This window comes from Lipophrys pholis (assembly GCF_963383615.2).
Source record: "Lipophrys pholis genome assembly, chromosome: 21".
Lineage (NCBI taxonomy): Eukaryota > Metazoa > Chordata > Actinopteri > Blenniiformes > Blenniidae > Lipophrys > Lipophrys pholis.
This window is the reverse complement of record NC_137649.1, coordinates 18710508-18737934: the sequence shown is the minus strand read 5'-3', so window position 1 is coordinate 18737934 and position 27427 is coordinate 18710508. Positions and strand designations below refer to the sequence as shown.

At 44.2% G+C, this 27427-nt stretch overlaps 1 protein-coding gene across 1 annotated transcript; it reads left to right on the top strand.

The window, feature by feature from the left end:
• Positions 1 to 191: 191 nt before the first annotated feature.
• Positions 192 to 25764, top strand: LOC308126479 (bromo adjacent homology domain-containing 1 protein). Its single transcript, XM_080490903.1, has 8 exons — positions 192 to 668; positions 13629 to 13742; positions 20498 to 22288; positions 22808 to 23169; positions 23483 to 23642; positions 23808 to 23887; positions 25182 to 25273; positions 25555 to 25764. Exons 1-8 carry the CDS (start codon positions 629 to 631, stop codon positions 25742 to 25744), a joined length of 2829 nt encoding a protein of 942 aa, XP_080347029.1. The 5' UTR covers positions 192 to 628; the 3' UTR covers positions 25745 to 25764.
• Positions 25765 to 27427: the final 1663 nt, after the last annotated feature.

Sequence of the window (27427 nt, the reverse complement as noted above, 5' to 3'; positions counted from 1 at the left end):
TTTGGACGGGGGGGGAGAAATTTCTTGGACTTTGCGTGACAGTGTAAGGGGGGGTCCGGGTTGGTTGGTGTTCGGTGGTGGTGGTGGTGGTGGTGGAGGAGGAGGAGGGTGGGGGGCGTCTCAGCTCAGTCCAGCCCAGCCCACCCAGTCTGTCAGCGCTGCAGTCACTCAGTCAGTCCTGTTGTGCTGCTAGTTGTTGTTCAGTAGCGACTCACTGACTGGTGCGCAAACTGAAAGCTGCGCGTTAAAGCCGCCCGACTGACGGGATATTACGCGACGTGTGCGCGAGCGGATCTCTCCGAGCTTCGCAGTCGTGTCGGGAAAGCGGATGGGATAGGAAGGAGGAGGGAAAAAACCCCACAAAAAAACCCCGAAACCCTAAAAAACAAATAGCCCGATCGTCTCGGAAAAAAGGAGTGTTGTTTGCCTCTTCTTGCGCGGAGAGAGTTGTTCGCTCTTTTCCTCCGATCTGTCGCTCCAAAGGGCCCCCTTCTCGAGTGGAGTGGGAAACATCGGCCACAGTCGAGCCCATTTCCTCCACTTGCGCTGCATCGCTCCACCAGTCGGATGAGGCTGACTTGTCTCAACCAGGCGTTTGGAAAATAAGGTGCCCCGACGGGCTCGTCGTATGAGACGAGCCACCCGCCGCCACACGGAGCCACCGCACGGTGAGTAGCTGCTCCACATTACCTCTCCTCTTTTTTAGGGGGGACGGGTGGGCTTTCTTTCTTTCTCTCTTTTCGGGCCAGGCTTTCCTCTTTTGTGCACGGCTTTCTTTTTTAATCATGTCTGGAGGACGTTGCTGGGGCAGATAATGGCCACGATGATGGAGTAGATTCCCAGGGAGTGGTACTCCGTCGGACTGGCCGTACAATGTGTGTGTTATCATGGCACCCCCCACCCCCACCCCCACCCCTCCTCCTCCTCCTCCTCCTCCCCCCCCCCCTCTCCCCACCACCAACCACCCACCCAACCAGGTCAATGATCGGGACTTTGTAGCCTCCACCAGGTTAGGAAATATGTGGAAGGATGCGCCTCGTGCGCACCTGGAGCACAAGGTGTGTGTTCGTGTGTTGGTTGCATGTGCGCGCGCCCCTGATGGGCTACAAACTTTATGGTCCGCACTCCCGTGGCTCGGCTTGTTGTTGTTTTGTTTTTTTTTTAGTGTTTGCTTGGCCTTGAACGGGCTACCTGAGAGAGAGAGAGAGAGAGAGAGAGAGAGAGAGAGAGAGAGAGAGAGAGAGAGAGAGAGAGAGAGAGAGAGAGATTTCAGAGCCATTAGGTCTCATCACAGTTTGCCAGTAAGAGCCATGATCTCATGATGGATGGTGCTACACAGACATCACACATCAGCCCACCCGAGGCTCTGCTTGTCAATGGATGATCTTCACTTGTTTCTCAAGAGGGATAGACCAGAGGTGCTACAAGAATTCAAAGCAGATGCTTTCCATCACTTCTTTTTGTATCAAATAATAGTAATGATAAAAAAAAAAGAAAAATCAAGCTTGAGTCTTGAGAGTTTTATAGCAAATAAGTCAAGTGTAAATATTCAAACACTTCATTCAGCAGCTTATGAAAGTATTTTGAGTTTTACTGAATGAATGGCTTCCTGGCTCTTAATCCTACTGGAAACCCGAAAGATTTTGTTAAAACATGATCGTCAAACTTGTAGCCCTCAGGCCAAACCTGCCCCATAAAATGATTCGATCAATTGCTGTTCCTAATTTGCTTAACTCTTGAGACCGACAACTAAATAGCAGATGGCAATGATGCTCGAACCGACAGATCATTGACGCAGCAGTGAATGAAAGCTGCTTTGTTGCCAGCAAAGTAGCTTTAGCAGCGCCATGGAAAAGACACATCAGTTCTGCAGAAATGCTCTCATAGCCGGCTCTTCATGATAGGGCTTGTTGAAAAATGCATTATGAATATTCTCAGGATGTGCTTGTATCACACTACAACAAAGAAACAACTTGTTGGAATTGTTATTTATCAATTATTATGTGAAATCATTTTGACACTGCAAACGTTGGCTCTTTGTATTTCCTTACTGTTAGTTATACGACACAGAAGCCCCGTTTAAAAGAAAATGAAGGGACTATGTCAATTTGGTCATCAGTGGTTCTCATGGGCAAAACAAAAATGTAAAAACTGTCCTATTAGACTTAAAATCTCATTTTTCAAACGGTATGGTCTACTTAAACAGTGACAGAAAAGACCAAAGTCAGATATTGTGAGATGATTACTAAAGAGAGGAATGAAGGATTGACAAGGTTACACTGCTGATTGTTATATCAAGACTCAGATGTTCCCTTCGATGAGACTCCCTAAAAATGTTTAAATAAGGAACGAATTTAAGAAAGTCTCCATCATGACAAGAAATTCAGATTTTCGCTTGCAGTTAATTTTACAAGTTTGTCTTCATATAAGTAAAATGTTGAGATCATTTTTTATTTGTAATTTCTGTCAAAACAACTGAAGCAGTATAAACTTCACACTAAAGCAAAATGCAAAAGTGTAGATTTATTGAGAAATGGTACAAAGATGAGGCATAAAATGTTTAAAACTTTTATCTCACACACACCTGGTTAAAAAAATGTTGCTGCTATTCAAGTCGACTCCAACGGGTCAGTAGCATGATTGAGTATGAAATTAACTCGCATGAGATGGTTGTGTCATCGAAGGTAAATACAATTTTAGGAAAGATTAAGAAAAGTATCTCCTGCAGAGGGACGAAACCTATATCAGCCAGCTGTATTCCTCGGCCTCTTGTTGCATTAAAAAAAAAAAAAATAAAAAAGCCAGACATGATTGTGCTGAAATTACCGCCTCAGGAACACGCCTGAAAAACACCCCCTCTGAATGTGCTCCTTCAGTATATTCAGAGGAAATTATATATGATAGCGAAATACTGCAGGGCCCATTTCCGTTTGAATGATGTGAAGTAGAAAAGTGTGTTGTTGTCCTATAAATCACAATCCTGATTTTGGACATTGTGGATGCTGTGAAATCGAGGCTGAAGAAGAGAGCAACCCACCGGCCTGTTGTCAGAGCACAGTTCAAATGTCAGCTGCATTAGTGAACACAGCAGGGGGGGGGGGGCATTATTTAAAGGTGGCAAAACAATATATACTGGTATTCACATGCGGTCCTTTTCAAGAAGGCCTTAACAAAGCCTGCAGCACGACCATGAAATAAAAAAAATAAAAAAACACTTTTACGTGGCTACACAATACAAATTGAGTGTCAAACTCATTTTAGTTCAGGGGCCACATTCAGCCAAATTTAATCTCCTTTGCGCTTTATGTGGCCTGGAAGACGAAAACATAATCCGCCATGAATAACAAAAACTCCAAATGTTTCCTTTTCTTTCACACCAGAGAAGTACAAGTGTTTTGGGTTTTTTTTCTCAAGAAAGACAATTTCAAAATCGTTCCATTTTGAATTGTGTCTCCTTGTGTGTACGGTAAATTTAAAATGCTCTATTTCACTGGATCCAAATTTGAAATGACTTCACTTTTTGTGCTGCATGTTAAAAATCTGCTCAGACACGTGGAATCCTGGCTGCCACAGGGTTTCTCTCAAGGCTGACGTTAGTAAAAGACGGCACTCTTTCAATAAGGTAGCAAGCAGTAACTGCGAAATCACTGACCCGCTTCTGTTGCATCGTCAGTGAAATGATGAGGAAAAACTGTTCATTTGCACTGAGAAAACTTAAGTTTCCACAATTTACGACGTCGTCATGGAGGCTGCATCGGCAACAATAGCAGCAGGGCTTCACTGCGAGTCTGTGTGCTAAATTATTAGTATTCATAACCTGAAGCAAAGCAAAAAACAGCTACAAAGTTTAAAAAAAACAACATTTAAACTACAAAAGTTGATTTTTGTGTGTGTGGACTAGTGGTGTAGCTTTTGGCAAACACAAGTTGTTGTTTCATACATTCTCCAAAACGTCCTCATATAGGGGAAACTACTTCCCGCCTCTGTCTGTCGCTACCTCAATTAAATAATAAAATGTTGGCTCGGTGTCAGAGGACGTTGTAGTGGCTTACGTAAAGGAGAAGTGTCTGCTCCAGCTGTTCATTTAGGGCCTTACTTTCCTCTCCGAGAGCGATCTTTAAAGTTTGTGTTGGTCACAATCCTGTTTAAATGTCTTCTGTTTTCTGTCACGTCTAATTTATCGGCGCTGCCATGAGGCTGTCCTGCAGCGTGCTGATCTGCCCGGCCGCTCTGTCACTAGTTTATTGTCGCTGAACATTAATCTTTCGGAGTTCCTTCATTCTTCCACCTCGTGGTACTCCTTTAACACACTTTTCTCTTTGATCCAACAGACTGCGCCCTACCTCACTAAACCACCATAAATGTCATAAAATTTAATATAGAAGTCTTTTAATGACTCACACCTAGACCCGTCGTTAAGTCGCCATGCAGGACTAATAACTCAGCCATAAAGGCAATACACAGAGAATTAGCAGTGGATTTCTGCCAGCATACTAATCTGTTGCTTAAATCATCAATGAAATACTAGAATCATGTTGGATTGGTGATTTATTTCAGATATTACAGTTTGTGTTTGTTTTCATTATTTTAGCCCAGAACTGTGTGTCGTCATTCGGTCGTCCTTAAACTTCCAAATGCTCTGATCTTCGATTGGTTTTCAGACACTTCCAACATTAATGCCACATTATTGAGGTTTTGGGATCATGTGTCACTCCACATATTTACATATTTGCCTGCTGGTATTGTTAGTTAGCGGCGGTGGAAGTTAACCCGCTTGTTTCTGAGAAGTTCGGGGATCGGGAAGAGTTTTAGTTTGGGGTTGCACAGAAGGAAGCAAGAATGAACATGTAGGGCCAGGGGTGTCAAACACATTTTAGTTCCTGCTAAAATAGTGCCATAACTTTTCAAATTCATACCTAAAAGGTGTTCTCTGTTGTGGTGCAGAGTAACACAAAACCCGTATAAATAAACTAACAAAGTTACGATAATGAGAGAGGAACTATAAGCATTAGTAACAGAAAAACTGAAACCCGAAACTACAACACATTACCATGGCAACGTACAAACAAAGTCCCAGGGAGCAACGTCCCACAATCCCTTGTGCCGCTCCCCTCAATCTACAGCTGCTGCTACAATAAAATCATATGTTTAAAAAATATGCTTTAATGATCTATTTCCAAATCATTAAGATCCATTTCTTATAAAAAAAACAGCGATTTTTGCACATGTTTGTGGTGCGTCTGTATTCTATCGGGAGACGTTATTTAGAGTCTTGAGGAAATTGCGTCTGCAATTTTACTTTTAGTCCATTGACTTTGTTTGGGCCAGCTGTTGTAACTGGAGGTTTTTCTTTTATCAGTTATTGTATTAAGGAAAAAGACAAAGCAACACAAAAAAGCAGTCTCTGCTCAGAACAGCTTGTCAAAGTTTAAAAGAAATAATAATTTCATTGAGAACACGTAATAAAGTATTCCCTATGTAAAAAAAAACAAAAAAAAAACCCACAATTATTTAGTGAAATAGAAAGTATAACCAGAAAATTTACTGTGGCCGCAATTTCCTGCGCCCATTTGGTGACAATCAAAGGAGTTCAGCGCATAAAATTGAAGCAAACAACAACAACACGCATCTGTGGTGAAGTTTTAGTTGTTTTATAACCACCAAGCCGTTTATCACTTGCCCTTTCGGTTTCCTTTTTGAAGTGATAAAGACTCCATCGCTCTCAGAGAAAGGAAGAAGAAGACGTGAGGAGAAAGCGACTATTCCGCGGGGTGCAACATGAAAATCCTCATTTCAATAGTTTGGAAGTTTGACGGTAATATTTGTGTTGCGGTGACTCCCGGACTATCACCGTAGGAAGAAACTCGGCGTGAAGCTCAGTGACAGATTATATGAGATGGGTACACATAAACAAAACAAAACCCACGGGACATCTTAAGAGCGTATGGCTGACCTCGAACAGTCTGAAGTGCTGCTTTCAGCTCCCCACCACTCACCAAACACCAGAGCGAGTGGGGCCACATGATTGAAGGCCAAGAACGACATTTTCTCCTGCTTTACTCAAAGAACGGCACCGAAGGATTGTGTTTGAACAAGACGCACCGCAGCCCTTTTCAGGGATAATATTCAATGGAGTGGAAAAAATGCACGAAGGACTCTTTGGGAATGCGGTGCATCTCTTTCTTTACAGGATGTGAAATAAAGTTCAGAGAGGAAAGTGCATGGATACCACAATAAAACACGGTAAAGGCACCATCATCATCTAGTTACACTAAAAATGGAATCCCTATGCCAGTATGATATTTGCAAAAGAAATGTGTCGGAAAACTCCGTCTGAGGTGAATCTTTTGGGTGTTTGAGTAAAAAACGGAGTCAAAGCACCTTCAACTGCAGAAAAGAAAAGAAAAGTTGGACTTTATTTCATGTGAAAAGCGACGAGTCCTGATCTAATCCGTCTGGAAACCTTCAGGGACAGAAGAAATCTGCGACTGCGCAAACTTGGTGTAAGCGGAGGGAAACACTGCTACCAATGCGCATTCGGCCGTGGTGAATAGTTCTTCGGATCGACAGTAATGCGAACTGCATCTGTCTCAGCTTTCCTGCCATTTCCGTGGAAAACGCAGGTCGTTTTCAAAACGGTGACGTGTAAACGCAAACATTTTACTGGAACCAAGACCATGCATTTTCACGTGAAATGTTGTCGTGTGAACCGGGCCTGACTGTGATCTAAGCCGTAACTTCTACTTCCCTCCCGCTAACTCTTACCCTGACTTTAATAAAATAACAAACTTTAAAAAAAAATATAACAAAAAACTTTTACTCCGTACATTTGAAGACTTATCTCTGTATTTTTAACTTCAGTTCAGTGACCAGGGAAACAAGACGTTGAGTCGAGTTGTACACTCTGTGATGTTGAAAACTCAACTAAAGCAGTACTTCATCAAAACTATATAGTGGCTTTTACCGTGTCTTAATACTCACTATTATTTCTCCACAAGAATACAGGGGGGAAAAAAGCATGACAGGACAAGTTAAATAGTAACTCCAACCACTTTCTTCCCAACCTCCAAACACCTCACTTCTTCATGAGGTTCCTTGCTCATATATCTTCAGTTGCTGCTTCCGCCCCTCATCCATCAATTCTCTCAGCAAGACATTTCCTTCTTAATTATGGAGCGGGTATGCCTTATAACATAAAGCTGACGGGGGAAACTTTTCAAAGATAACAGCAGAGCAGGAATTTGTACTTAGCTGGGCATGAGATGTCTCAAAAGAGGTGCCCTATATTCCATCCATCCATCTTTCATACTGCTTTATCCAGCTCGGAGCTGCGGGGGGGGGCGGAGCTGATCAGGCGGAGGTAGGGTGCACACACTCACGCCCAGGGGGAAGCTATAGGCACCAATCAATCTCAACACACGGAGGAAAGAAAACCGCGGTGTCTGGAGGAAATCCACAGGGAGAACATGTAAACTCCACATAGAAAAGCTCCACTTGAACTCGGTGCCTGATCATTATGAGGTTAGTGTAGGAGGCACCTGCATCATTGCAAAGGTTAAAATGACTCTTTTACTTTCGCATCTATACTTTATTACATGACGGACTGGCGACCTGTCGCGTCGTTTTTGCGTTTTTTTCTTTCTCAAAAATTTCTCATCGACACGGCAACATGTTGCATGGAAACCGCAGCCATGGTGTCACGCTGTTGGTTGCTTTTGTAATGAATGCGTCCAGAGGACAATGTGCTATAAACAATAACAATGGCGAGTTTCCGGACATTCGTATGGAGAGTCGATGAAGTTGGATTTTTATTGCGCTCCCAACGAACATGGACTGGGAGCGATGACATCGTTCTTATTGTCCGTCTTGTTGCACATGTGCAGAAGAACTATTTACTACGGGTGTGGTGCGCATGCGCAGAATTTCAAGATACTCCCCCGTTTCCACAGAGGTGGAGTCGGAGCATTTTCAAAGTGTTGCTCATTCCTAGCGTTGTCGTGTCGGACGGACCCCTAAAATGCAACGACAGTTTTCTGTTTTTCACGAGAAAATGTTGTGTTACCTGAGCCTTGTTTTACACAAGTGTCTTGACTTTTGCAGGTAAAGAAAACGAGTACTTTTGCCACCTCTGTACTCGCTCCACTTTGACTATTTTAAATACTTCGCATGTTTTATGCACTTGTACTATTTGATATTTTTGAGAGAGGGTCTTTTTTCACTGCCCTCTTCAGCTGCGGCCAACACACCCGTGTGGTACCCGTTACTTGCTGGTCCCTTAAAATGTGTGTAATCTGTGTGCACAAGCTGAGGAACAAGAGCAGTTTGACTTGTAGTTAGGTTTAATTTTATGAGTTTAATAGTCAAATATGTTGCGTGCCGATGTGTTTACACTGGATGTCGGTTAAACCGCTCAGTACAGGGTGCCTTCTGATGAGAGGCAAGATTGCTGTCATGGTTGCTTGGTTTCATTGGGAGCGGGTTGTTTGTGTTCATTTACTGTCACCGTCCTGGAGAAAACCCTTTACCCACACACAAGGTTAAATTAATCACATCTGCTGGATGATTTTATAGCCCATTAATATTGCTCATTGTACATTTTTCTGGCTTCACTGCCTCAGCGTTTTCTGACCTTGTGAATACCGTGGCCCTGCATGGAGAGGCGCCGTCCTTTCATTGTATGTGCTTAATTTCGTAATTAACCTTTTACTGTGAAAGCCCTGCCCCGACTGTTGAATTCATTTTCACAGCTCGGCCGAGCTCCGTGCCCTCGGCAGCTCAGACGATTACAAACCTGCTGTCGGTTTGATTTTTTTTTTTCTCTTTCTCATCTCAGGAAGTTGAATTAGGACGACACATGTGCAGTGTTACAGAGGGATCCGTGCTCAAAGGTGGAGGCAGAGGTTTGATTACCAGGGTGTGTCATTTTTTTTTTTTTTTTTTTTTTTTTTTTTTTTTTTTTGTGGTTCCATCTTTGCTTTTCTGTGGAAATAAAACGCTCACCACCCACTCCACTTCTGTGTCATCTCTGTGAAGGGATGTTGCATGGTTAGCTCTATAATTGGACTCTCCTCCTGTGCTTGAAGCCCACCGATGGGCTGCAAGTTTCACTTCCGACTCACACGCTGACTTATGCTGCAAACTTGCTCACGAGGTGCGTTTGGACGGGAGATCTCCTTCGATATGTACGTCGACTTTTAGCTCCAGATCCGGCAGAAGCAGCCGCTGGTAGTGAAGCTCAGAATGTCTTTATTAGCCTATCTGACTGGCAGGAGAGCATGTTAAATGGATCAGTGAGAGCGCAAACTAAAACTCTGACTTTGAAGTGATACTCCTTGCGAAATCTGCCGTTTCAGCGTGAAACTGCACTCACTACCGACTCCACTTGACTTTATGTGTGGCTGTAAAAAGCTGCGCTGTGTTTCAGAACAAAGGCTCCACAACTTATTCCCACAGTAACGATATAATCCAATGATTTATTAACGTCTGATTCGGGGACGCATTACGTCAGTGGTTAACAACTGAATCAAAACAGTCTTTTGTCCATTATTCCAACATGGTATCCTTATTGCTGGACATGAATTTTAGCAGATTTATGTGTTTCAGCATCCAAAATTCAAGTAGCCTTTTTAATTTGCTTAGGAGATATAATATGACGAGTTCATAAATACTTCAGAGCTAATTTGGAAATGTTTAATTAAAAAGTTTAATGTATGTGATTTTCTCAATTTTGTGTTTTTTGTTTACAGTCCTAACAGTATTATGTTAACATGTTTTTTTTAATAGTCATGTTTCTGGCCTCCTCTTTAACAGGTCCCTGAAGTGGGTCAGAGCCTGACAATACGCCAGAGTTCAACTATGTCTGGCACTGGAAAATAGGCAACTTGCTTTTGATTAATTTTTAACATATAATTATTCCTCACTAAAGCTTTAGATGTATTTAAAAAAAAAAAAGACCCAAATCATTAGTTGGTCTGAAGTAGTGCCCAAGTAGATCAAATTAACTCTACACACTTATTGAGCTGGCACAGAGAATTGGCATCAGGGCTTCCGTCACCCACTCCACTGTGAATGTAATTCCCGTGGACATGGATGTTAAGGACACGCCGAGCTTAAGCGTGCCCAGCAGTGGAGTTGTATTGTATGGCAAGACTCCCATCATTTTTATTTTTTTTTGCTGTTTAAAAGAAGAAGAAAAATAAATTCGTAATTAATAGACTGTGCTGTACTTCAAGAGTGTAAAGCTGCTTTCACACCAAACGCGGCACATTCCCGCAGGGTTTGTGTGGAGGTGTGGGCGTGTCACTACATGGGCCCATTTGTGTTACATCATGTTGTGGACTTTTAACTCTTATAAAGCCACGGGGTTGTGGTAATGCACTAAAAGTCTGTCAGCCAAGCAAACCACAGGGAAATCAAGAAAAAGAAAAAAAAACAAAAAAAAAAAACAGCTTGAATGCCCTTTACCCCAACCCACTTCCTCAAACCTTCGAGCAAACGTGGTTTGTATAAAGTGTTTAAAGTGTTGTTCACACTGACGTGTGCTCAGATGAAACTGAACGCAGAAAGAGAAGACCTTGCTTTTCTTAGCAGGCTATGCTTTCCATGTTGCTCATATGATGGCTGCTAAATCGGTGACTTTCAAAGTGGGGGATGGGTTTTTCCCTGGGGGCCGCCGGTGGGGGGATTGTGCAGCAGCAGGAATTATCAAGGGATCAGGGGGATACCTTTTCCCAGCGCAGTTTTTCAGAAATCACAATTATGAGAAATGGTGATAAGAATAAAGAATTAGAAGGAAAATCGATTGATAATTGTTTTAAAAACACACGCATATAAATGTAAGTGCATTACCAATTAATAAATTTGGAATAACCTACAGGTTACGAACACTGCTGACGTGTTCATAATTATTGATTTATTAAAAAATATATAGATTTATTCACTGAATGGCCCAAATGGCTGTCATAAAACTATGGGATTTAAATTGCCGCACAGCATCAGATTGAGTGAACTAAAAGATGCCTGGTGTTTGTACAAAACAAAGTTCCTTCTTTTACTCTCCAGTGACCGGTCAGTTCAGGATCATAGGATGTGTGTTTTTAGGCGCCGTTTACACGACAACCTTTCGAGTGAAAAACGCATCGCTTTTGCGTTTTCGTTTGAGAAAAGTTTTGCTTTTACTCGACAACGTTCGGAAGACGATGATCCACTTATACGGAAAAAAGCAGAAACGACGAAAAAGGTGTAGTTTTCATGCTGGGCCACTAGTGGGTGTTGTTGGTTGTTTTTGTAATGAAACCACACGCTATAAACATTAACAATGGCGAGTACACGGACAGTCGCACAGACAGACCGCCAGGTTGGATTGCTATTCTCATGTTTTGAAGCGTGTTCTTGCCAAACTTTAGCGTCGACACATACCATCAGTCTGTCCATTGGATTATCGCTCAAGTGCATTACACTCTGATTAAGGCGAGGGCAGATGTCCCAGATGTTTCACCACAGGCCCATTAGTCAAAATGGGAAGACGTACATTCCTCAAGCGTTGCTAAACTCATTGGAAGTGTTAAGAGGGAAACTCGTAACTTTTAACTAACGCTTCAATCTTTTATTGATTTGTTGTCTTGTGTTTATAGCAAAAAAAAAGGATTGTCATTTTATGTTTATTTGAATATTTATTCTGTGAGAAATAATGGTGACATAAAATCAGCTGGAGGCTTTGATTATTATAAGTAGCACCATCTCTTTCACTTAGGTTTTTTTTCTTCCCCCCCTACAATGTGATAGAGCTTGCTCTGTAACGGGCGACTCTCTGAGGGTTTTGAACTGATGTGTTAACTGCACTCACCTCGTGCTGCATGTGTGTAATTTAGCCCTTTCAGCCTGCCTGACTTCTGTCACCTTCTCTTGTCGTTAAATCGCTGCAGTGTTTGGATTAAGCAGCGGACTGACTGCTTTTATTGATAGCAGGGTGTGATTCTTTCAGATTACACAACCCTCGACGAGGGGAAAAAGCCTTTTAAACCATCCGAGTGTGGGTGAAAGAGGGGGAAAAAAAGCCAGTTGATGCTCCTTATAGAGCAGAAGCTTTTCGATAATGTGTGTTTTTATGTCGTAAAATATATTATTACCAGGCTAGGAAAACATTCTTTTTTAAAATTTGGTTTTACTAAAGTTCTTCAAAGTTCTTCAGGCCCATCCAGGCCAGCAGTTGATACCTGTTTTAGTAGTGATATCGATAGAAAACATTATTTTTAAATGAGCACAGATGAGTTGCAAATGTAGAGTATGATGATTTAGTTTTTAATCTACACATTGTCTCATACCAGAAGCACACACCGTTAGTTTTGCAAAAATTAGTACAGTAATGGGAAGATATCCTCTTGAGTCGTTTACATAACAGGGAAGAATTGTCATAGCACACTGAAACTATTGTTGGGGTGTTGTTGGATTGCAGTGATCAATATCTATCAAAAGTGGTTACAGGGTGACGGCCTACACAATATTGAGCAGGTGGTCATAAAGTTATGGCTGATCAGTATGTCTGATATAGCTTTATGGGACCGAATGGTCACAACTTCTCAAGTCCTTCTGTTGCATCTGTTATCAGTCTGCTTTGCTTGCATTATGGTGAACTGCCTTCCAATGAAGCGCAGTAAAGACATGAGCGCCACGCCTCGCGGCTGGTTAGAGTCTCCTCACTCTATCATGAAGAGTGACGCCCGGATACGAGAAAAACCCCGTTTCTTGTATCTGTGAAATTATTGTTTCGGTCATGGGTGAACATTTTTAGATGTGGCTACATCAGTTTATACATTGAACGATTATTCTATCCATCCATTATGGAGCCACCCAATAGCAGAGGCTGTTCCAGTATTCTAGTCAGACAACAAGGTGTTCATATGCTCGGTGGAATTTCATGAGCTTCATGTGGAAATGAAAGTTTAATGCTCTTGATGTAGGGGCTAGAAAAAGTCTTGATGGCTTTTGTCAAATCAGGATGAATTTATCTGATAAATAGTTGAAATGACCTCCGTTAATTCTGTTGCCTCATTAACTCGTGCTGATCTGAAGAAGGCAGGATTTCCACTGAGGTTTAGAAAAGCTTACCCCCCCCCAAAAAAAATTTACTGAACTTTGGTTAAATGGGAAGTACTCGAGCAGCATATCTGGCATGTACCACATGGGACGGTGTTGACATGGTGTTTGACGATCGGCCGTCATGTGAATTTCTCTAGAAGTGTTTCCTACAGAGTGTCTGGTGATTTGGCTGCTGGTCACGACAAAATGACAGGGTGAGACGGTCTGGAGGGACGGAGGGACGGAGGGAGGGGGGGGTGCACCCACATCCATCGCCCCTGATGGGGATTTTAATCCGATGGCACCAAGTTCCCCTCCGAATATTGGGTTTCTTATCGCGCCGGCTCCGCGATAAACAGTTGTTTGTCCGTCATTGGAGGACGGGGGTGTCAAGCGAGGCTGGTCCGTGTGGCAATTGGTTCAGATTAAGTTTCTGCAAATCGGTGGAAAGCCCAACCAGGAAGAGCGCACGCACGCACACGCGCACGCACACGCACACACGCATCTCGGAAGGCAGCGCCACCGACCGTCCTCTCTCCACTCCTCCCCAGCTCTCCCAGTTACGGAGCTCTGCCATCGCACCAGTCCGGCTCCCCTCCTCCTCCTTCCCCGCAGATTCGCTCGACGGCGACCGGCTGGCACGGGAGGAAGCGTGGCGGCGAGCCGTAAGTCACCGCCTCGGTCTCTCTCTCCCTCTCCCTCTCTCTATTTATATTTCTATACATATATGTGTGGGGTGTGTTTTCGTGGCTATTTCGTCCTGGATGTTTGAAGTTGTTCCGATATGCTCAGCCGTCTACGGGGCCAATTTTTTTTTTTTTTTTTTTTTTTCTCTCTTCCCTTCCTCGCTTCGTGCACCAGAAGCGACACTCGCGGCGGCTGCTACGTGCCAGAAGCCCCGGAGCGGCGGCGGTTCCGAGGAATCCGCTCGCTAAATGTGACCGGGAAGAGGGTGACTGCCCTTTATTTCGCTCGCCGTGTGTTTGTATTCGGGTCGCAGCCCTCCCTTCCTCCCCTTCCCCTCCTCTCCGAAGCCCGTATTTCGAGCCTTGGCTACTTCAGATGGGCAGCTACGTCAAGCTGTACCAAGAACCCCCCTTCCCCCTCCCCCTCCCCCTCCCCTCCCCCTCCCCTCCTCTTTTCCCCCCCTCCCGTATTTACGCACGTCAATAGAAAATTAAAAAAGAAATTCTTTCCCCCGATATCTCGGCCCGATGGGTGCCGGGAGATCCAGCTGAGGACTGCGGTGCAAGTGTGTTTGGGAGCAAACACAGCAGCAGTGACCGAATGTTTCACATTCTTCCAGTCGTTTATCCGCTCCCGGTGATAAACCCTCGACACGGCAGCGCCTCCCGCAAACCCACCGTCAGATCCTCCCGGTCCGATCCGGGGGGGGGGGAACGAGGAGGTCTACCGTTCACCCAGGTGGTTGTTTTATCCTCGATCGTCTGGAGCGGGTTTACCTGGAAGTTGGATAGGAGGGATAATTACAGGTGTTTGTGTGCAGGCACCAGCAGTTTCTCCACGTCCACCTTCTTTTCTTTTTTCTTTTTTTTTTTAACCAACATCTACCAAAGAAATACCCATTTTTACTCTCCAGTCCTGTCAAGTTTATTTTGGAGATAGTTTGTCTGTGATCAGCTCACCAAGGGTTCTTTGAAAGGTGGGGTTACATCATGTGTTTAAAAAAGTTTTTATCATTTAAATATAAATGTAGACACGAGTCTCTTTAAGTACAGCAACATAATTCTTAGCTGTTCACAACAAAAAAGCATCCCACTACTGGGCAGTACAGAACATATTAAAGGCAGGGATGTGCTATGTGATTTTATTTTTTCCTGATGTAAGTATTTGCATTCCCAAGTTCTGGTCCCAGGACGATTCTCTTTTTTTTTGTTTATTCTGAACGATAAGGACATTTTGAAGTTTATACGCTGCGGTTGTTGAGAGCCTATTCTTCGTGTGTGCCACAGAAATGGATTTATTCAAGTGAGATCTCATTGATGGATATCCTCCATATATCTACACAGTAGTTATACCTGTTATTGTCCATTTTAACTGGTGGAGAAAATTCTAAGGTCATTTGTACTAATTGGAGCATAGGAGGAAGATCTTTCCAGTGTTGTTCACATCTTGGTGGTGATTGATGATTCAACCCTTCTAGAAAAGATAGGAATGATATTATACTGGGATGGTTTCATAATATATAAAAGTTATTCCTGTAAACAATGTGTTAAACATTGTTTTGCATTAATATGGGATATTATATTGTTACACAGTATTTGGTGATTAACAGTTTCACATTATAGCACAATACTTTTCTATAGTGTTAAGTTTACACTATCTATTGTAATGATATTTTACCACAGTTGAGTTTTTACGAAATAAACTAACATTTTACACAACTCCACTGTGAGTGTTTATTTCATTTTAATTCCTGTTCGGTGTATATATATATATATTTTTTTTTTTTTTGTATTACTTATTGCTTATAGTTGTGTGTTTTAAACCTTGTGTACTTCAGTTAATATCTTTGGTCCATGTGTAACACAGCCTGGTGCTCCTGAGTGATGTGACATGTTGGAAATTGTTGAAATGACATAAAAAATAGTCGACCAGAAGCTGCAGCACTTAACCAGCTCTTATTAAAAACAGAAGTGGCTGAATTTTTTTTTTTTCTTTGTAGAATTAATGAATGTAGGTGATTCATCTCAACATTATGAGGGAGGATCAACTTGTTTGATGATTTTCTCACAGAAAAAAACCCCCAAAAATCTTTTACTTTAATTCATTTTCAGTTATCAATGCATATTTAGCAGTCTTGAAAGAGTCTGATCCGGGTTGTATCATCTCATATATCAACATACAATCAAGCTAAATGAATCAGTTTTCACCTTCTTTCGCTCAACTTTGTCTATTTTAGACATAGAAAATGCATAAAGGGCGTCTGAATTGCCGTCAGAGTTGCTTGGCAACATCCAGCTAAACAGGATGTGCTTTACAAGGCTCGGCCAGAAGTTAATATAATCCCAACAAGGTTTAAATCTGGTGAAGGAGAAAAATTGTCCGCTTGCTGTCTGTCTCCGGAGAAGAGCAACATGCGCTGCTGCATAGTATTAGTGACGCCGTCTGTCCGATAGAGACGCGGGTTACGTTCTCACTCGGGCACAGACGGCTGTTCTCTTTCCTCTTTAGTCACAGACTTGACGTCTCTCTCGTTCTCCCTCGCTCTTACCTTGTCCACGCCTTTGTGTTTTCTCTCTGATGTCCTTTCCAGGCCACCGTATTTACTGTGGCCATTGTTCCTCATTCAGGTCCTCATTTGTTTGGGAGTTACGTGCTCATTCACATGTAAAATACATATCTAATCCTGTTAGAGCCGGGCGATTTGGCCTTCAAAAACAATCAGATATTTTTTCAAAGAAATTCGAGTTTCTATTTGATTTTTGATTTTTTGAAAATTTTCTCAATGCACTTAAAGATGACTGCAGGCATCAGCTATATTGTCAAAAGTGCAGCTTTGTTGCTGTGATTGTCCTCGGAGCTAAAATACATATAAACAATCCAAAAACTAAAAAGTAAATGAGGCTCCGTCATTCAACAAATTCAAGCTTTAACCCAGGCAAAAGTGCAACAGTGACTACGGAAGCCCATAAGGAATGGTAGAAAGGAATGTGAAAAATGCCAAAAAGAACTGGTGGGGGTTGGGGGACTTGAATTTTCAAAATAAAAATCTTTTTTTAGCTACAAATTCGATAAATTGATTTTTTTCTTTGCCCAGCTCTAATTCATGTTAACATCAATGGTATCCAGGTATTCCTAGGTAGTTTGCATGTTGACGAACCTTCACAAACTGCCAAGAAATACTTCTATATTTCACAATACTCATTAATCAGTGCCGTTTTTAACTGTAAACATTCAACAAATCACAGTATACTTGTTTTGCGCGCCATGACAGTGGTTTATTGAAACTGCACACGGGTGTAGTGGTTTGTACTCTTGCCTCACAGTGAGGAAAAATCCTCGTTGGAGCCCGGTTGGCTGTGTATGTGTGTGTGTAGGTTTTCTCTCACAGTTGCAACAACATATGTTTGAGAGCAGTAGTAGACTCTACGTTGTGAGCGCGTGCTGTTGTGTGCCTCTCTGGTTGCCCTGTGTGGAGAAACAAACATTTTAGAAAAGTTGCACTCTGGCTTTCGTAAAGGGCTGCAGTTTTTTTTATAATTTTTTTTTTATATTTGCACACCACACATACTTACACACAACCACTCTCACTTGAAAACGGACATTTTGTCATCACGCTGTACTTTTTGTTTCCTTTTTGGCTCGTGATTATGGATCGAAGGTTTTTTTTTTTTTTTTTGGTATAACTAACTGTGGTATTTGTGGCATTTGGTGTTTTGACTGCTGGGTTGGAGGAGACTCGTACATAGAGTGGATTCCTCCTGCTGAATCATCGTTTAAATCATGTTGGGCCTGATGTTTGACACACACCTTTTCATGATTTTTGGGAAGTCATGCAAGCCTCCTTTAAAGAAAAAATTTAAACAATCCTGCTGCTTCTTCTGTTTGATGCTCTTAAGAGAACTGATGATCTGTTTTCTAAGCAATTACAGACCGAGTGCAGGGTCATTGATCCTCCTGTAAATATGAAATTACTTCCTGAGGATCACAGCCTAACACTGTTTAAAGAACTAAATAGCCATTTGGCCTGAACATCAGATAATATCTTACAGGTTATTCCCTTGCACTGTTCCTCTACCTGCACTTCCCAGCAGTGACATCGGCTGCTGGTGGAAAATTGCCCTCATTGTTTAAAAAAAAAACAACAACAACAAAAAAAAAACCTCTCTTAATGCTGGTGATATTTTTAAGAAAGAAATTTAAAATATAGATTTTGATCCAGGTAATCTGGATCATTTATCTGGTAAATTGTGACAACTTGTAAATGGATTTTCAGGCATTGAGGTTAAGCGTGAAGTGAAAGCAGCGTTTTGAATTTTGAGCTTTGAAGTAGGACATTCAGGTGTTCAATCTCAGTCTGCGAGGCTGCGCGAACATGGACTGGGAGTCGTGAGACTCCGGAGGAAAATATCATTGTTAGTGTCCATCTACTTGCACATGTGCAGAAGAACTGTTTACTACAGCCATTGTTCGCAGTCGCAGTGTTTCCACCGTCTACATGGAGACGGAGCGCGGGTGTTTTCAAGAAAAGTTGTGTTTTCAGTGGCAGCGAGCGCCGTTGCCGTGGAAACGGACATCCAAAATGCAACGGGAGTTTTGCGTTTCACTTGAAAAACGTCATGAGAAGCACAGCCTGGTTCAGCACATGTCGAAGATGGGAGGCTGCAGTTGGTTCTGTGCATGCTCTCGGAGGTTTCATTTCACCGAGAATCGAAGTTTCAGGAAGTTGCTTTTGACTCCCACTAACCCTGCAGCTAAACTCGGGATAGGCTTTTGCCAGGATTGCTCATGAGCCGCAGTCTTAAACCGCCTTCACGCTGTCAAACCGGGGCCGACAGAATCCAACACGTTTGGAAGAAATCTTGTCGGGCTCGGACTGTTAATGGGCGTTCGTTCGGGTTAAAGTCTCCAGCATCGTGTGCGCTGGCACTGCTGGGGGAAACTGCATCGACTCCCGTGCCTCTCCGGTGCTCGTGCTCGTCTGAACGGACGCCCCGACCAGCTCAGACAAACTGGGCGCTGCTCGCTGCTCGCTCACGACTGGGGAAATAGGTGGTTTGGGTTTTTTTTTTGTGATAAACTGATGGCATTAATCTCATCTGCAGCTAAACTGCAAATCACAAAGCTGACATGTTTCCACAGTTTAGCGTGAAGAGAACAAGCTCTAAATATGCATGTCGCTTGTCTTTATGGGGGAGGAATTTATGATCCGATTATAGCTAATCATGGAAAGTAATGGTGTAGGACAAGAAGCTTTTGTAAGTAGGAAAGAAACTAATTTGATTTACAAATAGAAAAGTTAAATGATTGCACATTTGCGATTGGATCGTCTCCAGGTGGTGTTTTTCCTTAAAGAATTGTAGTGCTGATCGTCGCCTTTAAAAGTTTGACCCCCCCCCAGATTATACAGTGAAGATTTATGACCTCCAGGCTGCACAAATACACTGCTTTATCTCATTCCAAAGAAAAGCCATGATACATGACGCGTTGTTGATAAGAAAGAAACAGTAGCTGAACATATGCGGCATATGAGTCATTCTTTAGTCGTTTATGTTGCAGTTTCACAATGAGCTCGGGGAGCGTTTTCACAAATACTCTCAAGCCGACTGTTTGTTGCTAATTGAGTTAAATTGCTAAATGATTTCACAGCGAGCTCGGGGAATCCTCGTACAGTTTATCCTGCGGTGGATGTAAAGATATGGTCTCTCCATCTAATGTGAATATTTAGACAAGTAATGTGAAGCCGTTAAATTAGAGTGATTACAAATGTCAACGGGTTTAAACACACATTCAGCCAGCGTGCTTATTTGTCTTGTGTTTTCCCTTAGCCGAGCCCATTGTTGTAAAGATTTGTTTGTCATTTTAATTTTTTTTTTTTGACATTTCACTTTCAGACGAAACATTTCAGACTAAACAATCAGCCTTAACAAGCTGTTACTTGCATGCTGTGTGCACACTAGGTGATAAGGCAACGAGCGCCGTGAATGAATGACAGAGTGCATCAGTTTCTCCAGAGCAACATAGAAACACACACACGCCTCACCATCATAATGAGAGAATCCCAGGCAGGCGCATAATAGCTGGAGCTCACCAGATGATCAAATAAATGAAGTCTGATCACAAAAGCATTCATCCGAATTCATTCATCATTAAGCATCTTTATGCATTTTAAATCCAAGCTGAAGGCTTATGCGAGATAGTCAATATCTTTGTTAGGCTCGTATCTCTTTGGCTCCGGCTTCTCATTCTTTGTGTCTCGCTGCCACACAAAAGCCCTTTTACCTTTTGTCTCGTGTTTGTTTATGTCAATAAAATGTTTTTGAAATAATGTTATCGGGCGCTACTCAGTCTGTAATGTTCCTCAGACCACTCTCTTGATTTCTTCCACGGAACATCGGCCCTGTTCTGATCATTCAAATCTCTGATGTTTTCTGTGCGCTGATAAGAAAGGAGAGCATATTTCGAAAGATGTTGAGCCCGATAAGAGAAACGAGCTCTCCACAGAACAAGTTGGAGCCGTTGTCTGATTTATTTGAAATGCCGTGGCGTTTACTGGCTGGGAATACCCCTGGTTGAGGTTTGCATGTAGGATGGATGGATGGATGCAAGATGGAGCAAGTTTACAGTTCTTTTCTAAATTGGGAAGCTTGTTAGCACATACAGTATCCCCCCCCCCCCAAAAAAAGAAAAGGCAAAAATTTTGGGTGTTGACCTCTTGTGTGTCTGGTGTCTCTAGGTCCTGTGGAGAAGCATGTGATGACTCACGCAAGGCAGAAAAGTTCCCTCGGGCAGAGCCACAGCAGTCCCGAGTGGTGGGACAAAAGTGATCTGTGGCCACATGGTGGCGCTATGGGGAGCGCCTGGCCTGAGCGCACCCTACGGTTCGGCAGGACAAAGAAGATAAGCGAGATCATCAAACAAGGGAAAGGCGGGGCCAAAAGGATGAAGAGAGAAAGGACGGAAAGATCGGAACAGAACAGAAAGCTGGACCGGCGGCGTGAGAAGAAACGCGACCGCAAGTTGTATCCTCTGCGAGCAAGGCCCGGGACTTCAGAAGGGGAGGGGCTTAGCTGCCATGTCCTCCTCACCCGACTGGAGGAAAGCATTCGCGAAAAAGAAGGTACTAAAGAAAGGGACGGAAAGGACAGTCCCAGGCAGCTATCGCTCAAGTCAAAATCCCAAAAAAGAAAAACCTGTGAAAGAAAAGAAGCAAAGTCATCACCAAAAAGCAAATTAAAATCAAGCAGCCCGAGTTACATGGAATGTGCCACAGTGGGAGTCTTGCAACCACGTAAGCGCAGGCTTGCCTCTCTCAACGCTGAGGCAGTAAACAGCCTACTGCTGGAAAGAGCTACTGACCCCCAGCTGGCGGCCAAACAGGCCAAGAGACAGGACGACCCCTCAACTGGAGGGGCTTTCCAGACTGCAGATCCAGCAAAGAGCGGTGCGACCGGAGGCCTGAAGGCCTCACGGGGCAGCATCACTAAAGCCTCCACGTCTGACAAACTTGAACTGTGCCAAAGTTCGAAGTCGGTTAAGAAGGCCAAAGCTGGCCGCAGAGAGAAGTTGTGGATGAGTCAGGAGTGTCTGGACGCTCCCGCTCCGAGACGACTGGCCGGACTTAACGCCGCAGCCCTGCTGAAGTTAACCAGTTCCTCTGCTACCAGTAAACAGAGAGTAAAGTCTGCTCCCACAGCCACCGTCACATCGGACAGTAAAGCACCTGCTGCAGTCTCCAGCCCAAAGCAGCACTCCGGGGCCAAGCTTCAACACAGGGGACACGCACAAAAGCAGAAGGGGAAACAAACTCCTCCAATGCACAGTAGCTGCACGTCCTGCAAGAAGAAGGCAGACTTTGAGCCCAAGGTGGAGTGGGAAACCAGCAGCTGTACTCACCGACTGACCAAGCCGGGCTACCAGTCGCGCAGCATGCTGCCGTACCCGCTCAAACAAGTAAAGGAGGAGCAACTGGAGACTGAACTGAGTCCGTACTACTGCTGTCCTCCAGAGGGCTCAGTGGAATACTGCCACCGGTTAGCCTTCTTTCTAGGCCAGCAGCCCTATGGGGAGTCAGACGATCAGCCACTTAACTCTGCTATGACCCCCGTGAAGCGCGAGTGCCTAGTAACCTCACCGTCCCTGACGCATTCCCACCCGCACACAGCCCTCGCCCTCAGCCCGCACCCCTGCCTCTGCACCGCCGAACACTGCTTCTCCAGCTACTACGTCCACATCGCCCACCCGCCACACACTGGAACAACATCAGCCACGCTCACCCCGCGACCTCTGAACTATGCCCCTTCCAATTTGTGCCCTAGTCGAATGACTGGCTCCAAGCTGCTCAGGCGTCAGGTGCCCCATCCCTCGGGGCTGGCCCATCCAGCCTACTGCAACTCCATGACTTCGCCCTGTTACGGCGAGGCCTGCGGGATCAGCGGCTACAGCTACAGAGCCATGCCTCCCGTCACCAGCAGGGGTTGCTCTTTCAGCACAGGATGCACTGGATGCACGCACAACATCAAAACAGGTGAGCAGAAACATTGAATGAATGGCGCCAGGTTTGGTCGCACTCTAATATATCATCATTCTCATGTTAACCAACTGTCATCGTGATGAAACCCATCTTTAGTTTTCTTTGTACAGCTGTTATTTTAATGAGTTTTTACCACAATTTTACACATGGGTCAGTTCATTACATAGAGAACTGAAGTATGCTTTGTTTTTCAATTATATGCCTCAAGCCAGTTGAACAGCCCAGCATGTGTGAACATTTCTTTTATTTTTTTTATTCACGTTGTCCTTTTTTTGTTGGCATGAGCTTTGAAAGTGCCTTTAGCTTCAGGCATCGACTCCGATGTGTCTTGATAAGGAGCTCCGGGCCAAATGTAATGTTTTCCATAACAAATGTGTGTATATATAGTTGGACTGATGAAGAAGATAAAAGATGCAAATTTACAGAGGAACCATGTCATTTGCCAAACAGTGAAGATTGTTTTGCTTCATCTCAGTGTGTACCGTCAATCCTTTTTTTTTTTTCCTTTTCCAGAGAGTTACTCCTCCCCTCAGGGTGATCACAGCACCTCCCTCCTCGTCCCCCCCTCCATTCCTCTCTCCAGCTGCCCTCTATCCACCGTGCCCACTTCCACCCAGACCAAACCCCACCTGCTGACCCCCTTGGCTGCGCGAGAGCAGCCAGCCCAGGCCAGATTAAAGCTCGGCAAGGAGTGCCCACCGAGCACCAAGCCCTCCAACGGCTCCCTGTCCATGGGCCGCACACATTCGCCAACCAAACAGCCGTCACCAGTGCCAAGCCTCAGCAGCACCAAACAGAAGAGAGTCAGCCGCAGACGTGCCACGAACGGCTGGCGTCCGGTCGGAATGCCCACAGAGAGGGAGGTCTTCATTGCGGTAGGTTTTTTTGCGGGGGTACATCGGAGTCGAGTGAGGATAAGCAAGTGAAGAGAGGGATTCTCGTCTGGTTTTTCTCCTCTGAAAATGTTTGATTCCCTTGTATTCTCGTGCCTAATAACACCCTGCCCGTATAAACCTCAGCGTCTACACAGCTGCCCGGTCGAAGCATAGGAGACTCGGCTCTTGAGGGAAAAGATAATTGTGTTTTGACCACACGGCGTTGTGTGACAGATTCCTTTTTGTCTTTATAATGAGAATTATATCTGTCCCTATAATAGTGTTTGCTCGCATGTGTGCGTTTGTGTCTCAGGGAGAGGATGAGACGGCCCTGCGGCAGTGTTACGAAGGAGTGGAGAGAGACGGTGAAGTGATTCGTGTCAGAGACACAGTGCTGCTACGATCAGGCCCCAGGAAGAAATCCCTCCCATATGTTGCCAAGATATCCGCGCTGTGGGAAGACCCCAAAACAGGTGAAGACGACCAGGAGGAAAGCAGGGCCAAGATATCATGAACAGATTGAGTGACGTGTATGGGTACGGCTGCATCGTGGAAGGGACATATGGCTAATATTGCTTACCTGTGTGTGTGTGTGTGTGTGTGTGTGTGTGTGTGTGTGTGTTAATGTGCTCCCCCAGGAGAGCTGATGATGAGCCTTTTCTGGTACTACCGACCTGAGCACACCCAGGGAGGCCGAGATCCCAGCGCACACTGTGAGGTGAGGTAGAGCAATGACTTAAAATTTTCCTCATGGGTCAATGCAAACAGTAATGGCTCCCATAACAAACACAAACAAAGCCCGGGTGGTGGAAACTAGGACTGTCACGGTATTTGGATTTTGATCATGGAAAACCAAAATCATATTAAAGACATTAATATAATAGCAACTGAAATCGGATCTTAGGCTGTAAAAGTACAATCGCTAACCTTGAAATATACGTAGTGTATATTAGGCTATTCAAACCTGGAACCCCTACAAATGATGATGCCGACCACACATTAAAAAAAAAAAAAAAAGCCTTAGGAGAAACTTTTACAAAGAAATGAAGAGTTGCAGCAAACTGCAAGATTGAAGCTGCCGAGGCTGGTGTCAAATGACGGGATTCCGCTGTGCTCTTTAAAGAGAGCGTTTCTGGAAGCTGGTAAGCCCAAAGAAAAGAGACCTTCAGGGGCTTGGTGCTGAAACACCTTGATTCAGACTGAGAATGCATAAATCATCAGTATACTATACAGAAAGAAATGAGTCAAAACTGAATTATTAATAGATGCTTTAGTGGGGTTGCACAACATGAAGAAATTCTCAGTCTCCTTTGTAAGATAATGAGATCTATTACCACACACATAAATTATTTAAGTAGTCAGTCTGGCATGGGGACCTAAAGATATAATAGTACATTAATTCATTAGATAACTAATTATATGGAAGTGAATTAATGTGGTCTAAATATCTATTGCAATCATGAAATTGTTCATGACAAAAAAAAGAAGACATATTTCTGTCCATTTTAATCAGTCTTGATTATCTAATTAACAGTCATTTTAATCAGACGAACACTTCATAGTTTTGACCTTTTCAATGTGCGAGAAAAGAATTCAAATCCTCGCATATCGAATGTTTTTCGGTGTCACGAAAACCTCACACGTGTGCATGGAGAAGGTGTTATTCTGTGCACAAACATGTCTCCACTCACTGTCTGCTGCTGCAGACATCATTATCTTTCTCTCAGCAGCCCTGAAACTGTTGATAGTCGGTTTCCTTTTCAGTGTAACCACAATGCCGAGAGAATGACGGTTCCCAGCCTGACCTCAGGCAGGGAAACGGTCCCCATTTGTTTATGATGGATACCTCCAGCGTGTTGTCTTGAGCAGAGCAGGCTTGTTTTTTTTGTTCTTAATGTGTGTTTGGTGGGGCACATATGGTACGATGCACCTGCACACGTCCACCGCGGAAAAAGAAAGAGATCGACCCAAGTTACAGTGATGTGACACTCTGCACCCACTGTCGGTTTCAGAATGAGATTTTCGCCTCTCGGCATCAAGATGAAAATAGCGTGGCCTGCATAGAAGACAGATGCTACGTTCTCCCACTAGCCCAGTACTGTAGGTAAGTGTACACTCGTAAACACACTGATCAACAATTCCCAGTAACAGTGAGTCTGTTACTGGGATTTTGGATGTCAAAATCTTTTCTTTTAATTAACACCTCAGCTCCTGAGATACGTGGAATCCACATTGCTAACGCTGCCACTGTTAATGAATTGGAGGGAACACCAGTTCATTAAAAAAAAAGAAAAGTGCTCACGCATCGTGTTTGTGCGGCGCCGAAAGATCGGATATCCCAACGGAGGCGAGGATTCTCACCTCTCAACTGCTTTCCTTCCCCAGATATTGTGCCTTGATGAAGCGGCGTGCCGAAGGCGCCCCGCCTGGCAGTGCCAGCATGGTGCCCTGCCGCTCCGACTTCGCCCCCCCCTCCCACCGCTGTGTGCCCACAGACGTCGACCCCGAGTTGGTGTATCTCTGCCGGCACGTCTACGACTTCCGTTACGGACGCATCTTGAAGAACCTGCAGTAAAAGGGCGGCGGAGCCTGTTTCGATGAATTAATCACGACGGAGCTCCACCGCCGAGGGTCTGCACACCCCTGTCTTTTCTGCTGGGCACCTTTCCATCGGAGGGGGAGGGGGGGCGGGGTCTGGTTTTAGAAGAGGGACATATGAAGCAAACATGGCAACACATTATGAAGCACAGATCCCTTTAGGTGACAAAAGGGTTAGAATGTGATGTTCAACTCCGTCTCAACCACAGCACCAATATGTCCAAGGACAGGAAAACAAAAAAAATTCTTCTCAACATCTCCGATTCTTCAGCTTCTAGCACTTTCTGAGGTTTCATGGAAGTATACGTCCTCCCCCCGCGCCCCACCCTTCCCCCGCCCTCATCCCTTCTCCTTCCTGAAAACACCAGGCTGGGGGGGAGGGGGGGTGGAGGCGTTTCCCCTCGAAGCATCTTCAGTTCAACGATCATGTTTGTTCCATTTGTATGCCGATGGCTCGGGGATGGTCCGGCACTCAGGTGCTTCTGGGGGAACGCCACCGCCCGCCCCGGTTAACGGTGCACTGGCAGCCGGAGCGAAGGAGCGGCGAATGGAGAGCGTCGTCGTATTCCTCCTGATTTGAGTTTGTCTCGGCTGCCTGTGTCTCTGTGCGCGAGCGACTGCAGAGCGAGCGTTGTCAGTGGGGATAAATGTGAGCATGTGTGCTTTTTCTTTTCCTTTTTTTTTTTTTTTTTTTTTTAAAGCAGGCTTTCAGGCAATCAAACTAAACAAGCAGCTTTAGAGGAAGAAGAGCTCTCTCTCTCTCTCTCTCTCTCTCTCTCTCTCTCTCTCTCTCTCTCTCTCTCTCTCTCTCTCTCTCTCTTTCCATCCCGTCTCCCGACGCTGACAGAAACCTTCTCATCCCGAGCGATGCTCTGCGCCAAGTAAGATATTGTACCTGGAGGAGGGGTTCATGACACAGATCTGTCCTTATCAAACTCTAAAGCGGGGTTTCTTTTAACGTCACGTCGAGACATTAAACTGGCCTGAGATGGATTTTAGCGGTGAGAAACACAGGCGACACAAAGTAAACTTAAGTCTTGAAATCATCTCAGCCACAGTTCTTGCTTTGAAAAGCCTTTGTGAGAGAGGCTCTGCTTAGGGTGCCATTGTTCTTTCCTTACCTTTACTGCTCCCCGTGATCTGCCTTATGACTTGCAAGGGAGAGCTTCGGGGAGTTTCCGTGCCGCACGACGTGGAAACGGTAGAACGGGTGTACCTGTAGTCCCCGAAAGTAGAATTTCTGTGATGTGGGAAGCCGCAAATCATGATTGTTTTCACTATGAAAAAATGTGACGGGACAAAATGGTTAAAAGTACATTTGCAACCATTCTAATACGTGTTGCTTCTTCGACATCTCGTCCAATTACAACAACTCAAAATTCAACTTTTCACGAGAAAATCAGATTAGGAGACTTTTTTTTTTTTTTTTTTTTTTTTTTTTAAATGAGTGCAATTATGAGTTGGTGAGTATTTTTCTGCCTGGAGGCTGATCACTTCAACTCTTCACTGCTTGCAAATGGAGGCATCGTTTTCACATTGTTGATGGAGCTTTTCTGCCTTGAAAACTTAACCCGTTCTGCGTCTACATTTACACCCAGACCCTGATTTCCTGCCCCCCCGCCCCCCAAGATAAACCAAAGGATGTCACACAAGCCAGAAC